The sequence below is a fragment of the Trachypithecus francoisi genome, unplaced genomic scaffold (assembly GCF_009764315.1).
Source record: "Trachypithecus francoisi isolate TF-2019V2 unplaced genomic scaffold, Tfra_2.0 Lachesis_group1, whole genome shotgun sequence".
NCBI lineage: Eukaryota > Metazoa > Chordata > Mammalia > Primates > Cercopithecidae > Trachypithecus > Trachypithecus francoisi.
In genome coordinates, this window is record NW_022681454.1 from 179,260,725 (window position 1) to 179,275,576 (window position 14,852).

Genomic DNA, 14,852 nt, shown 5'->3' on the forward strand with positions numbered 1-14,852 from the left:
TAGCGTCCTTCAAGAGGCCATCATAGGTAGGTGGGGAAGATGAAACCGATAGGTCAAATGGGAGTTTCAGGCAAATGAATGTTTCTAATTCTGAGCTCTTTGTTAACCTTAGCTTGCACTCCTTTCAGGTGATTTTAGGACTGTGACTATCCCGGAAGTGTGAATTCGAGTCAGTGTGGACACAGTGATGGTAACTTTGGTTTGGAGCTTTTCTAGGGAATTTACCACGTCACTTAGACCTACGTCAATCCTAAGTGAATAGATTAGCTATCAAAACTGCCTTGTATTTGAATTTACTTGGGAATCTTTCGGGATCTGAACGAAGTCAAATGTCCCTTCCAGATGCTCAGGAGAAATGGGCAAACTGCAGAAGAACAGAGGTAAAAAAACACACATCTTTTAAGGGTTTCAGGACTGGACTTTCCTTATTTTCATCTCTGATGGTCCATTTTTCCTATAACAAAGGGGATCGTGTAAAGTGAAAGGAACTGATGGCAGTCACGTTTTGAAGTACCTACATAGAGAAATGATTTCTATAGGATAACATACCAAATCCTTTTCAATGCGCGCACCAAACGCCAGATTTTTTTCTGAGCTAAATTGTGGGTTTTCTACTTCAATAATACTTTTGTTCAATATTTCACTGATTTCCGACTGTACCTGTAAAAGTTGAGAAAAATTTGATTTCAGATTTGTAAACTTATGAATGTACAGGAATAATAGGCGTTATAATTAAAAGGTGTGTTTAAATTTCCTGCCCATAAAGTCTTTCCCATCGTATAGAATATAAATAAAAGCTACTTAATTTATTGTAATCTTTATCATTAATCTTTAAGAAAATTATGCCTTAATTGTTATAAAGTCAGAAACAATTTAGTAAAACAAAGTTTTATGAACTATATTCAAATGATTTTAGATGTCTGATTTTTACACTGTTGAATAAGAGACCTTTGGAATCTATTCTGTCCCCTTTAGGAGGAGTTATCTTCCCTTCCCATTTCCCTGCAGGTGCTTTTAGTATAAGAACATTGGGATGAAGTTTATACTGGGTCTTAAGTGAATTTGTGGGTGTTACATACCCCCAATATCCATACTCTAGCCCTCTGTTTATACTTCCCCTTATTTCTTCTGGATGAAGTGTGGTTATGGTAGTATTGATTCTGCCTCTAACTCCCAGGAGCACCTGACTGAGCGCTAACCAGTTAGGGAACAGTAGCCACCTGACAGTGATTGGTTCAAGCATTGCTTGTGACCCAGTCGAGATCAATCTGAATCAGGCCAAGAACCTCAGTCTTAACTATTATGAGCAAAGTGTAGCTGGGTGCGGTGGCTCACACCTGTAATCCCAGCATTTTGGGAGGTTGAGGTGGGCAGATCACTTAAGGTCGGGAGTTCAAGACTAGCCTGGCTAATAGGGTGAAACCTGGTCTCTACTAAAAATACAAAAATTAACCAGGCATGGTAGTGGGCACCTGTAATCCCAGCTACTCATGAGGCTGAGGCAGGAAAATTGCTTGAACCCAGGAGGCAGAGGTCACAGGGAGCCAAGATCATGCCACTGCACTCCAGCCTGGGCGACAAGAGCGAAAACTCCTTCTCAAAGCAATGTGTACTCTCTTTTCTGACTTGAATTTGGAAGGAAAAAGAACTAGACCTTCTAGCAGATCTTCTACCACCACAGGGAGTCTGAGAATCCCCTACTGTGGAAAGCAGAATCAGGATACAGAGTGAGACCTGTTCTGACAACACAAGACCTGATCACGTGGACTCAGCCATCCTGAAGTGGGCTCTCTCCAGGACTTTCATTTACTTGAGCCGTTAAAGTGCATTTTTTCCCTAAGCCAGTTTGAATTAGATTTTATGTCACTAACAGTGAGGGTCCCTATTTGTAGTCTGTATATGGACTTTAAACATGTATTTAAAAAATCAGCGACTGCTGCGTGTTTTGGCTTGCTTCCAAACACAAGTGAAACAGAGAGAAGAATGTAGTTTCCTTAAAAGAAATTTTGAGCCTAGAATATGCTGTGACCTCTATTACATTAAATTCTGTGTCAGCTAATCCATTGGCTAGTGACCGTCAGCTTAGAAGATGGGATGATGCTTTAAGGTTAGATGTTTCATACATAGATTAAAAGAAACATACCATGCTGACATTCTGCAAAGTCTGCATTCGCAAAGCCTGAAATGATTCCAGTTGATGCTGAAGGACCTATGACAAAAGTAAGAAATTGAATATTTTTAGGTAGGTAAACATATTGAATTGTTATGATTTCATGTCTCCCAAAGTTGCCTATGACTTGAAAGGATCCCATGAGGGTCAGGTGGTTCACATTGTTAGTCATTTTGCTAACTCTCCAATGTGCTTTCATGGAGATCTTTGTGAGGATAAAGTGGGAGAACCCGCATGCATTTAGGGAGTATTTGTTCTGAAAAAGATCAGCCTTTACCCAGAATTTTGGAGATAATAAAATGAAATAGAGACTCACTTTCAATGCTGATTGTGGTTGGATTTGGTGTTCTGATTCTGCTATGCAGCCATATTCTAAGAAGCAAAATTGAAAAACCATGTGAGCTAATTCTTCAATTTTATTTTGTAATACCTGTAATAGAAAGTGGTCTCCGAGCTCTCTTGGATAGTGAGGCAGAGATAATGAGAACTTCTGATATTCACACTGTGCTAGTCCCACAATAAGCTTAAGTGATCATTCTCGCTTGACTTAATATATCCACTTGAGGCTGTAATAGTGTCTTTACTTTTAGAGTACACCATTAATTTGCAACACCACACTTAAAACTCTTTTGAAAAACTCAAATATCAAATATCTTTGTTTCTGGGACATAAATTACATTAAAAAAAACAACAACAAAAACGAATACACCTCATGTTATGGGAGACCCTTGGCAAAGTAGTATATAGACAGGCCTCAGTTTCTATGAAATTTCTATGACACTTTTCCCTTATGGAAACCAAGTTGGATCAACAGTGTATTTTTTGTCTTTGTCTTAGCACAGTACCCACACCTGGCTTCTCTTGGGAAGTTTCACCTTTGCGGTCTTTAGATCCCCTCTTGGCCCTGTATGAACGGGCCTGGGCCTGGAACACGTCTTTACCAAGAGGACTCTTCCTAAAGTCCTCACAGCCTGTGCTGGACTTGCTGCCATGTGTGGGGATAGCACTCCCTGCTTCAGACTCAGTGTGCACTCCTTTGTTCTGCTTAAGTATGTGTCATAGGATACCTGGCCCGCCCCACTACTCCATCTGTCCCCTGTTTAGACGGACTGCAGACGGGCCAGGAGGGGCCTCTGGCTATGGGGCACTAACACCCACTACTGAGGCTGATCTTGCTCCGTCTCTTCATCTCTTCGCTCTGTGAGTAAAGTGTTGTTCCATCTGGTGCCTGACTGTTGTGTTTTGCTTGGTGACTCTGATACTGAGACACAGTAGACAGAAGTGTTCCAACTTCTTTTGATAACAGGCAGAATGTCACTTGCTTGATACCTTCCTGAATAGAGTATAGGTCTGCAACAGGGGAGACTACTCCATGTTTGCAAATTTCCTTACATTCCGCTTCGTCTGCATGTCAGGCTGCTTGCTTTGTCAACTTTTTATTCAAGAGTGTATCAATAAAAGCTTTCAGTGTCCTAAGTAAAATGTGAGCTAGGATGGAATGTTCCCTAGGCTGGTAATTTCTGCCCTAAGTTTTTAAAGAGGTCAGTGAATCTCCTTTGCATTGGCAGACTGACAGATGTTAGAGAAGCTGCTTGCAAAGTACGGCACCCCTATTGCCCTCTGACCCTCACCACCAAACGGGCAACGCTGCTTTGGAGCCTGGAGCTGCCTGGCTATGGAAGAACCCAGCCTTCAGTCAGAGGGCGCGGAGGGAGACCAAGTCTGTCTGGGTCTTGCTTAGCTTTGCCTCTTCTTGGGAATAAAATGGCAGCTAAACTCCTGGTATCCTGAACTGTTCATCTAAAAAATAAGGAACTGAAGGAAGGCCCAGACCAGCATAGGAAGGAAACACGAAGTTTTTCAGACTCTAAAGTAATCTCTTCTAATGAACTTAACCAGAGCAAAGTGCACATCGGAAAGAATATACCACCTAGAATCCCGCCACCCACAACAAACTGCTGTTAGTTTTAGGTGCCATCTTTCAGTCAGCTCTCTACGCACATATGTGGACGAAGTGGAATCCTTTTATACATCAATGGTATTTTACATAAATAGTACCCATATTTACTTGAATTTAAGAGAATTTTTAAAACTGCAAGTAGTGGAAATTATTTCTAGTATTTAGATTTTTTTTATTTTACTACATGAGAGATATTATTTTCTAAGAGATCCCTGTAAACTAATGAAAATTAACATGAATTGAGATTGAAATCTTTATTGTTTCAATGACAAAAAGTTCTATTGTATTCATTTTTGACTGACTCCCTGCTAAGAGAGATGAGAAAATTAGCATTCTATTTCCTTCGATGTCTACTTCCCTCTTTTCATATTTGCTAGTTATATGATTTATACACTGTGAAGTTTTATGTTTACATTCTGTTCTGTAACCGTAATTTCCACACAGCTCTTTATTTAAACACAAAGATAGGATATCATTCTCATAAATATTTTCAGCCTTCAATTTTATTCTGAATGATGCAACTGTTCAACATTCTATCTCCTTCCTATACCTACAGCAATAGCTTCCTTTTTCTGTACAGATTTTCTTTCATTAGGAAGATTTGCAAGTTCAAAGCTAAATATAAGATTCCTTTAGCTAAAATCAAATAAGAAATATAAGACCAAAAGAAATGTACAGACTTAATAAAGGGATATAGTACATCAAAGATTTTAAAGAAAACAATGGGATTTATACATGTTGTCTACATCTATTTTTCATCTTCCACCTCTGCTACCTTTTTTGGCCTCAGCATGATTGCACTGTTACTAGGCAGCTTAATGAACCCACGGGAGCACAAGATGAGGACACGTCGGAGTAGGAGACGGGGCTAGATTATGCAGGGCCTCCAGGCCAAGCTGAGTGGGTTGGCTTTTCCTTCAAGTAAAATGGGGAACTTTCGAAGGTTTCCATCATGGGAATGATCTCATCTGACTGAAAAGTTTACAGGTCACTCTGCTACATGATAATGGATTATGGGGTGGGAGTGAGAAGGCAATTGCAGGGCTATTGCAATAATCCAAGTGGAGATGAAGATATCTTGGACTGGAATGGTGGTGGGGAAAATGGGGAAAAGTAGGTGGATTCAGAACACACTTTGGAGATGAAGCCAGCAGCATTGCTGGAGGATTCATTGGGGCCAGGAGAGAGGAATGAAGGATGACTCCTTGGTTTTTGGTGAGAGCAGATGGATGAGTAATGATGTCATTTACTGGGGGAAAACAGTAGAGTAGGAACATACTTTAGGAGAAAAACATTTTTAGATATGTTAAGGCTAGGTTGTCTGTTAAACATCATAGGAGAGATATCCAGTAGCCAGGTGGGTCTACCAGTGTATGGTTCATGGGAGCAGCAATGAACACATCATTCAACATGGGTGGGCTGGGTGCGGTGGCTTACACCTGTAATCCCAGCACTTTGGCAGGCCGAGGCGGGCGGATCATGAGGTCAGGAGATCGAGACCATCCTGGCTAACAAGGTGAAACCCTGTCTCCACTAAAAATACAAAAAATTAGCCTCGCGTGGTTGCACGTGCCTGTAATCCCAGCTACTCAGGAGGCTGAGGCAGGAGAATTGCTTGAACCTGGCAGGTGGAGGTTGCAGTGAGCTGAGACTGTGCCACTGCCCTCCAGCCTGGGCAACAGGAGTGAAACTCCATCTCAAAACAAACAAACAAACAAACACGGATGTCACTGCTGGCCATGCGGAAGGACATACATAGAAGCCTGAAGGAAGTGCTTGAGGAGAGAATGGAACGTGGAGATTGGTGGGCATGGAGGATAGGTAGCTCTTTCTCGTTTCACTGTGGAAGGGACGACAGTGCATCCTGGAAGAGATGTGAAGTTGAAGAGGGAATATTTTTTCTTTTTTTGAGATGGGGTCTCACTCTGTTGCCCAGGCTGGAGTGCAGTGGCGCCATCTTGGCTCACTGCAACCTCCACCTCCAAGGCTCAAGCGATCCTCCCATGTCAGCCTCCGGAGTAGCTGGGACCACAGGTGTGTGCCACCACATCTGGCTAAAGGAATTTGTTTTGTTTGGTTTTGTTTTTTTAACCACAAGACATTCTAACATCCTTGTTTGCTGCTGGAATCACATAGCAGAAAGGGAGAAAAGCAGTAATTCTGGACAATGAGGGAAGCTAATTGCAGAAGCTGGGTACTTGAGAATTCCACAGGAGATGAGATCCACAGGAAATCACTTTTGATTGATCAAGGACAATTCTTCCATTGAAATGGGAGAAGACCTAGAATGCGGGTTTCACAAATGTGAAGGGTGAGAATGAAGGAGTTTGGGCCTGAGTGCTTCTACTTTTTTCATAAAGTGTGGGACCATGTTACAAGGGGAGAGGCCAGGGAGAAAGGTGTTAGAGATTTGAGAACAGGAGGAGTGAAACAGCTTTTCTTGCAGAGGGTTTGAAAAAGAATTTGCTGTGGAACTAAAGTAAGTTTTCCCAATAGCATTGAGGACTCATTTTGGATTCATGGCATGACTCAAAAGTGAGTGTTTTTCTCCAGCAATGATTCCGTGCAGGCAGAGAACAGGCAGGGAGTTGGATTCATCTATTTTTAAAAACTATTAACATAACTTTGTTTTTCTTGTGAGTTTCAGAGATGTTGGCTGCTACTTATTCCCAAAGGAAAGGTAATTTAAAAACTCAGCAAAACTTAGTCACACAGAATTACGTGATTCTAGAATTGGAAGGGAAATTATCCAAGAACCCAGGAGATAAAACACAATCACACTTCATCATTTATCAAGTCCCTGCTAAAATTACAATATCGGGAGGCATATAAACAAACTGAAAACAGGGTCCCACCCACCAAGATTAGAGTTTATTGGGAATGTAAGGAATAGTACTCATCTTACATTCAACTTAAAATTTCCAGCTGTTTCATATTTGTGTCAAAAGTGAAAAACAAGAGAGTCATCAATGTGATGACTTTTGAGGTAATTTTTATTCTGAGCCTGCAAAAAATATTGTATTCAATGTATACAAAAAGTATCGACTGCATACCTGTAGCAAACAGACCAAGAGGAACAAATACGTCCTGAAAATGCAACAGGATAATGATTCTATATAGGATGTCAGGCTCTCTGCAAGCTTTATAATTCTCAGGTTCTTCTCATTGCAACCTCTGCCTCCCGGGTTCAAGCGATTCTCCTGCCTCAGCTTCCTGAGTAGCTGGGACTATAGGCATGTGCCACCACACCCGGCTAATTTTTGTATTTTTAGTAGAGATGGGGTTTCACCATGTTGGCCAGGCTGGTCTCAAACTCTTGACCTCAGGTGATCCTCCTGCCTCGGCCTCCCGAAATGCTGGGATTACAGGCGTGAGCCACCATGCCTGGCCGCAGGTTCTAATACTGAGTTCTGCTGTGACAATTCAAGTTCATTTCTAGACGTCCCTGTCTTACAAAGCTTTGTGAGGTGTGGCACCCTCTGTATGAGGCTTTGTCACAGTCATTATGCAAAGAGCTATGCAGCAGGTTGCCTGCTGCCCAGATGTGAATTCTAGCTTTGCCACACACTTGCAGTGAGGGGTAACTGCAGGCAAGTGTCCAGTTTGTAGGTAAAGTCCTTATTGAGTGCACGGCACATAGTGAATGCTCAAGAGACATGAAGTCATTGCTGCAGAGGCGATATGATGATTATTTGGTAAATTCAAAATTTCTAGTCAAGATGGAAGGAAGAGAAACCTTTTCAAAATTCTCCAGTGCTTCTCAATTTTCTCAGAATAAATCCCAAATTCATCCATGGAACTACAAAGCCCACTCTTGGTTCCTCCCTCCTGCCCTTCCCTATTTGTTCTGCTCCATTTACAAGAGCTGTTCCTCAATCACAGCAGCCACACTCCCACCACAGGGTCTTTGCAGTTGCCATTCTCTCTGCCTGCAACGCTCTTTCCCTAGAAATCTGCACAGATTGCTTCTTTACCTCCTTCTGGTCTTGGCTCAGATGTGACCTGCTGAGTGAGGACTTCTCCCACCACCCTGTTTAAAATGACACGCTTCCCACCCACCTCTGCCACTCCATATATTTCTCCACCCCTTCTCAGCCTTATTTTCTCCATAGAATTTATTCCCCCCTTACACACACACAATAGCCTTTGTCTGTCCGTTCCCTCACTAGAAGGTAAGCTCCCTGTGGGCAGGGAATCTTGCATGTCTTGTTCACTGTTGGATCCCCAGCACCTAGAACAGCGCTTGAAACTTAGCAGATCCTCAAAAGAATATGCTCCACAAACGAATGAATGAATGAATGAAGACTCGGGTAGAACAGGGTGCTGTGAACAATACCCTGGTCATCCTCAAGTTCAAAAGTCTCTCACAAACCCATTCCAGTAAGGGTGAATTAGGTTAACCACTAGTTCTCAAATCATAGAGACCTTAGGAACATTCTATAGCTCTTTGTAACCTGGCAGTAGTTATGCATATCAGGTCATTATTTTGTCAGTACTCGGGAATGGATCACTTGGTGACAATGAAGCGTCAACAGGAGAAATGAGAGAAGAGCGCCAGCCATACCTCCTAGTTTTGCCTGTAGTTGCAGGCAGGAAATTCCTGGGTGGCCCCTGCTGACTCAAGATAACTGGTGTTTATTGAGAACCTGTCCCGTGTCAACCCCATACCTGTAACCACTGTGTTCTGACAAGAAAGACTGTAACTCTTAAACAAATACATGTGCTGTTTTGCATGTAACTATTTTCTATAAATGTTGGCATCTTTCTCCAGAACCCTAAGCCTCATTCGTGTTAGAAAACATGTGATCTTGCCAAATTAAGGTACTTCTATTTCCTCTGACCTGACATGCTCTCTTTGAGGTAAATACAGAGCTACCTCAATGTCTCAGCTCTCTGTGAGGATCTTTCTCCTCCGTTTAGGGACCCCCTTTGCCTCTCCTGGTTGCCCAGGGAAACCTGCATATCTCATGGGTGGAGGCAGGAGGGTGGAGAGGGAACTGGCCAGTGCCTGTCCTGCTGGCCTCCACTGGGGTGCCTGGGCACCCAGGTGTCTTCTGTCTGCTGAGGTGTGGCTGCTCTAGTCTCTTCTCTCGGGGCCCCGACAAGGCATTTTGTGAAGATGTTGGATGGTGGCGGTGCAGAAATCCTGTCCCAACCTCAGACCTCTTGGGGCTCAGTACTCTGGCATCAGGATTATCCATATCCTGCAGAGAGGCAACTGGGGGTCCAGGCGTGGCACATCAGTCTAGACCCTTCTTCTGCCCTGTGCTCTGCTCCTTCCCCGGCACGTCACCTCACAGCAGGCTCCTCTGAGAGGCGTGTAGTCACCTGGGACTCCACCTTCAATGTCCTCAGACTCCCCTAGCTGGGTACCCCCATCTTATTCATAGTTTATGTGGAGCTTGAAAACTTTAGCTATGTGGCTATTTTAAACATCCTCCCCGTATAATATCCTGTAGTCTATAAATATTTACTGTAAAAAGTGGTTTTCTTTAGAAAAGGTATACACTCCTCCTTGGATATCCACAGGGGATTGGTTCCAGAGCCTCTGTGGATAGCAAAATCTGCAGATGCTCAAGTCCCTAATACAAAATGGGGTAGTATTTGCATAGCTTCTATGCATATCCTGCCGTATACTTTAAATCATCTCTCTATTACTTGTAACACTTATACAATGTAAATGCTATGTAAATGGCTGTTATATTGTCAAAATTTGCATTTAAAAATTGCGGTACCGTTATTTTTAAATTGTTTTTTCCCCCTGAATATCTTCCATCTGTGGTTTGTTGAATCCAAGGATGTGGAACGCCCAGATACCGAGGGCTGACTGCATATCGTTTTAGTGTCCAAAAAACTCAACAATTCTTACTTAGCATTCAGAGAAGCAACGTAGGATAGCGTGATGGTGACAACAGGCAGTCTGGAGCCGCCCTGCTGAATGCCCGCCCCATTCCATGCTGCTTGTGTGACCTTAGGGAATTAACCTCTCTGTGCCCGTTTTCTCATCTGCAAAATGGGGATCGTGACAGCACCTACTGCGTAAAAGTGTTGTGAGAATTAAAGAGTTGATCCATCACGTGCTTAGATAGAACAGCACTGGCACAAAGCGCGAGTGCCGTGGCGGCTGCTGTCAGTGTCATCACGGCCGTGGGAAGCACGCCAGGTGAGCAGGTGGCGCGGGCCAGGTGCTGCCGCCTGTGTATAGTTAAAGGAGCCTTTTACGGCCTGGCGATTTTACCTGTGCCACTGCAGCCACTTTCCTTCACCCCCTCCGAGGAATTTAGGATCTTGGACGCTGAAAGGAGAACGGAGTCAACTTCATCCTCTTCCTGGGGCTGCTTTTCTGTAACAGAACCGTCCCGGGCTGTTCGGTCGCGGGGCGTGGCGTGGCGCGGCGGCGCTGGAGGTGGGGGCGTGGCAGAGGGCTGGGGAAGGGCGGAGCTGAGGACGGATGGGGCGGAGAGATTGGGCGGGGCTGGGGGGGCAGAGGAATGGGGCTGGGCAGAGGGAATGGGGCTGGGGCGGGGCTGAAGACTGGGGCGGGGCGGAGGGCTGAGATGGGGCGGGGCTGCGGGGGGGCAGAGGAACGGGGCGGGGTCAGGGCCGAAGGCTGGGGCGGGGCGGCAGGATGGGGCGGGGAGGGCGGAGCGGAGATAATTAGGAGGGGGCGGGGCTGAAGGCTGGGGCGGGGCGCAGGGATGGGATGGGGCGGAGAGACTGGGCGGGACCTGTAGGCGGCAGAGGAATGGGGCGGGGTCAGGGCTAAAGGGTGGGGTGGGGTGGGGCGGGGCGGAGGGTGGTGTCAGGCCGGTCCTGGGGCGGGGCACGGTGCTTTCCGCAAGCGGCCGCCCGAGGGCGCGCTGGGCGGGCAGCGGAGGCAGACAGCGCAGCTAGCCTGTAAGCCACAGCCGGAGGAGGAGGCCGCAGCGGGTGCGCAGCCCTAGGGCCGAGCAGATGTGCGGCAAGTGCAGAAGGGCGGACTCGGGATGCCCCGGGGCTTCGAGCGGGGAGCCGCCTGCTGAATGCCCTTCTGCTGCCCTCCGTTCCCGCGGCTTCCCTTGGAGCCCAGCCCCGCCCAACTCTTACCTGGGCTCATCGCCGCGGCTCGTCTCTCTCGCAACAGCCGCCGCACGCGTCCGCTCCGCCGCCCCGCTCAGGGCATCCTGTCGCCGGGTAACCGGGTGGCCGGGGCGCCGGCCCCACCCCCACCCTCGGCGCGCGCTCGGCTGGGGTCCCTGGTGGGGTCCCGGTGGGTCCCTCGTCACTCCGGACGCTTCCCGGAGAGCTTCCCTGGGAACCTGGCCTGGGACAGCCCACCTGGGCCCCTCCCTGCACACGCGCGGCTGTCCAGGACGGCCTTGCTCACGCTCGGACTTGCGGCAGTACCCGCTGGACCAAAGCGGTGCGGAGAAAGGTACCGCCCGGGGACGGACACACACCTGAGAGCTTCCCCTTTGTCTTTCCGCATCTCCACTTCATCGCTGGTTTTATTCTTAGTCCTCTCGTTTCAGCGCATCCCTCAGAGGAGTTTCAGCATTTGGGGATTTGAATGGCCCATGACCAATATTGTGAAAGGACTTTTGTTTGCTGCAATGAAAAGGAGACTCCTATTTCCCAATAATTAACTTAACCTAAACATGTATTAAAATATGCTCATTAAAGCTGTCAGAAGCGACGGCGGTCTTCATGTTAATTTTTACGAACCTGGTGAATCACGTGCAGGATTGATGTTGCATTCACGGGAAACCCGACCTCCTTTAACCAAGGACTGGGTGCGCCCCCAGCTAATCCTCCTGCCCATCAATGAATGATGCTCTTTAAAGTTTTAAACGATTATATATTATTTATTTTGTAGTAAACCATTACACATAGAAAATTCAAAATCACAATCACCAGGATATCATACTTTGCTATATAATAATAACATATAATAGATGATAAGTAATACATGGCTTGCTTTCATTGAAATGAAACTTCTTATGATAGTTTCAATGCTTACTTCCTCTAATTTCTTGTTTCCTGTAGAAATGGGCTGCAGTGCGTGTGCCTGTAATCCCAGCTACTCAGGAGGCTGAGGCAGAAGAATCGCTTGAACCCGGGAGTCAGAGGTTGCAGTGAGCCGAGATCGTGCCACTGCGCTCCAGCCTGGGCGACAGAGCCAGACTCCGTCTCAAAACAAACAAACAAAAAAAACAAAACTAACAAAGAAATGGGCTCTAGGTCCGGCGCTGTAGCCAACACCTGTAATCCCAGCACTTGGGGAGGCCAAGGTGGGTGGATCACCTGCGGTCAGGAGTCCGAGACCAGCCTGGCCAACATGGTGAAATCTCGTGTCTACTGAAAACACAAAAATCAATCAGGTATGGTGGAGTACATCTATAATCCCAGCTGCTTGGGAGGCTGAGGCAGGAGAATCACTTGAACCCAGGAGGCAGAGGCTGCAGTGATTCGGCATAGTGCAACTGTACTCCAGCCTGGGCCACAGAGTGACACTCTGTCTCAAAAAAAAAAAAAAAAGAAAGAAAGAAAAACTGCCCTGAAAAAAATCTTTGACTTGTTTTGATTGTGAAGATCATTTGCTAAAGGATGGAATTAAAATTTGAAGTACCAATTTAAACAAAAGCTGTGAGTCACAATATTTCAAAGATCTTCAAACAGTAGCTCCTCCTAGGGAATCCTCTTCACCTGTTGACTAACAGCTGCAGATTTAACAATCTGGAGTAAAGTCAAGAGCATTGCACAAAAACAAGCTAGTGAACCTATTCTTAGCAACTTATTACCAGACTAAAATACTTCTGGGTTTTTCAGTTTCATAAGACCTTTTTTTAAACCTGATATCACAAGGCTATTATTAATCATAGATGAAATCTATACTCACATAAAAAAATGACCAGATTGCCCTTAGGGTGTAAGAAATTTGGGGCCAGGTGCAGTGGCTCATGCCTGTAATCCCAGCACTTTGGGAGGCCAAGGCAAGTGGATCACGAGGTCAGGAGATCGAGAGCATCCTGGCTAACACGGTGAAACCCCCGTCTCTACTAAAAATACAGAAAATTAGCCAGGCGTGGTGACGGGTGTCTGTAGTCCCAGCTATCGGGAGGCTGAGGCAGGAGAATGGTGTGAACCCGGGAGTGGAGCTTGCAGCGAGCTGAGATGGCGCCACTGCACTCCAGCCTGGGCGACAGAGCGAGACTCCATCTCAGGAAAAAAAAAAAAAAGAAAGAAAAAGAAATTTTGGGCAGTTGTGTTTTGATCACAGAGAGGACCCACGTGCTAGTGACTTAGGATGTCTTGGGTGGGTAGTGGCCTACCTTCCACAACTCAAAGGCTTTATCCAAATACAAACACCTCTCCCCGCAGCCTTCTTTAAACTGTCTTTAGTGTTAGTTTTAACCTGATTTCATCTATATGAGAATGAACTCCATAAGCCAACAAGGTAAATTCCAGCTGTGGCTCTTAGGAAGTTAATTGCTGCTTTAAGAGGGTTTATTTAGTGTTATGATGGGTTACTGAGAAATTGAAGTTTGTTTAACAAGTTTGGTGTGCTACAGGGATAGACATAGAGAAATATCAAAGTAGCTCGTGAAGGAGCAGGTGTTAGGGAAAGGGATATTTTTAGGATGGGGTGGAGTACTTGAGCATGTTTGTAGGCTGGGAATAAGAATCAGTGGCAAAGAGAGACTGGGTGCAAAAAAATAAGTTGGAAAGAGAACTTGAAGAATAGAGTAATAGAATGGCAATTGAGTAATAGACATGACTTGGACCAAGAGGAGGACAGAGGACTAACAGTCTCTTTGAATGTGTGAAGGTCTGGCCATTTTGTAGAGATGACAGAGACAGAAGCAACGGGGAACACACTTTCTCTGTAACAAGGCCCTTAGGTCAGAGCAGTGCTGTCTGTGAAGTTTACTACGGGTGAGTAGGTGTTATCACTTTGAGTCCATCAAAGGCAGTAGTCTCTGTAGCCTCCTCCAGACTGAGGAGTCTTTAATTCAAGTTGTAGTACCTGAGCCTCCTTTTTGCTTTTTCCTTTTTTATCTGACTTTAGAAGTTAGGAGAGCCCCCTTCTTTTTGATGCCAAACTGTTCTAGTTTTTAGACACTTAAGGAGCTGCACTGCCTCAGGCCACTTTGTTTTACATTAATAATAATAGCATGTTTCCCTTGCTATATAAAGATACCATTGATGTGTACTTCCAATGGAGCTAATTAATTTGCAATGATAAATGCATGCTCCTTGCTTAACTTCTGTTGTGAGCCACGCATGAGTCAGAGGTGGCATTTATGACCATGGAACGGAAAGAAACTTCTAAATTGCACCAAGAATCTGGCCACATTGACAGCATGCCCTCACTAAATGGAATGGCCAGCCTAGTTGACACGGGTGAAGACAATGTCGATATCAGATCTTTGAGTATTTGCGTGTTAGAGGTCTCAGAGATCATCCTGTCCCCTCTCCTCATTCTGCAGATGGCCGAGCTGTGCCTGCATTCCAAGTCCTTATCCAGAGCTGTCTCCATGACAACCTTCTTAATGACAGTATTACTTAATATTTTTATTATTCTACACTGCTTTTGCTAGCACTTATGGAAGAAATGATTTTTATTCTAAAGAGAACAAATATGGACTAAAAGTTATCAGTGCTAAAAATAAAACCATACAATAGAGAGGAGGAATTTTAATAATGTTTAAATTTTTATAGGTTTGAAGATTTCCAAACCAT

At 45.1% G+C, this 14,852-nt stretch overlaps 1 protein-coding gene across 1 annotated transcript in view; it reads right to left on the reverse strand.

Moving 5' to 3' along the window:
* CCDC110 (coiled-coil domain containing 110) overlaps positions 1-12,414 on the reverse strand; it is a 27,964-nt gene extending 15,550 nt beyond the window's left edge. The window contains exons 1-5 of the mRNA XM_033215843.1: positions 11,217-12,414; positions 10,369-10,473; positions 2,487-2,542; positions 2,144-2,209; positions 550-660 (exon numbers count right to left, since the gene is read on the reverse strand). Of these exons, the coding sequence (XP_033071734.1) occupies positions 550-660; positions 2,144-2,209; positions 2,487-2,542; positions 10,369-10,473; positions 11,217-11,226 (348 nt within the window). The 5' untranslated portion in view covers positions 11,227-12,414. The remainder of the gene's footprint in view (positions 1-549; positions 661-2,143; positions 2,210-2,486; positions 2,543-10,368; positions 10,474-11,216) is intronic.
* Positions 12,415-14,852: the final 2,438 nt, after the last annotated feature.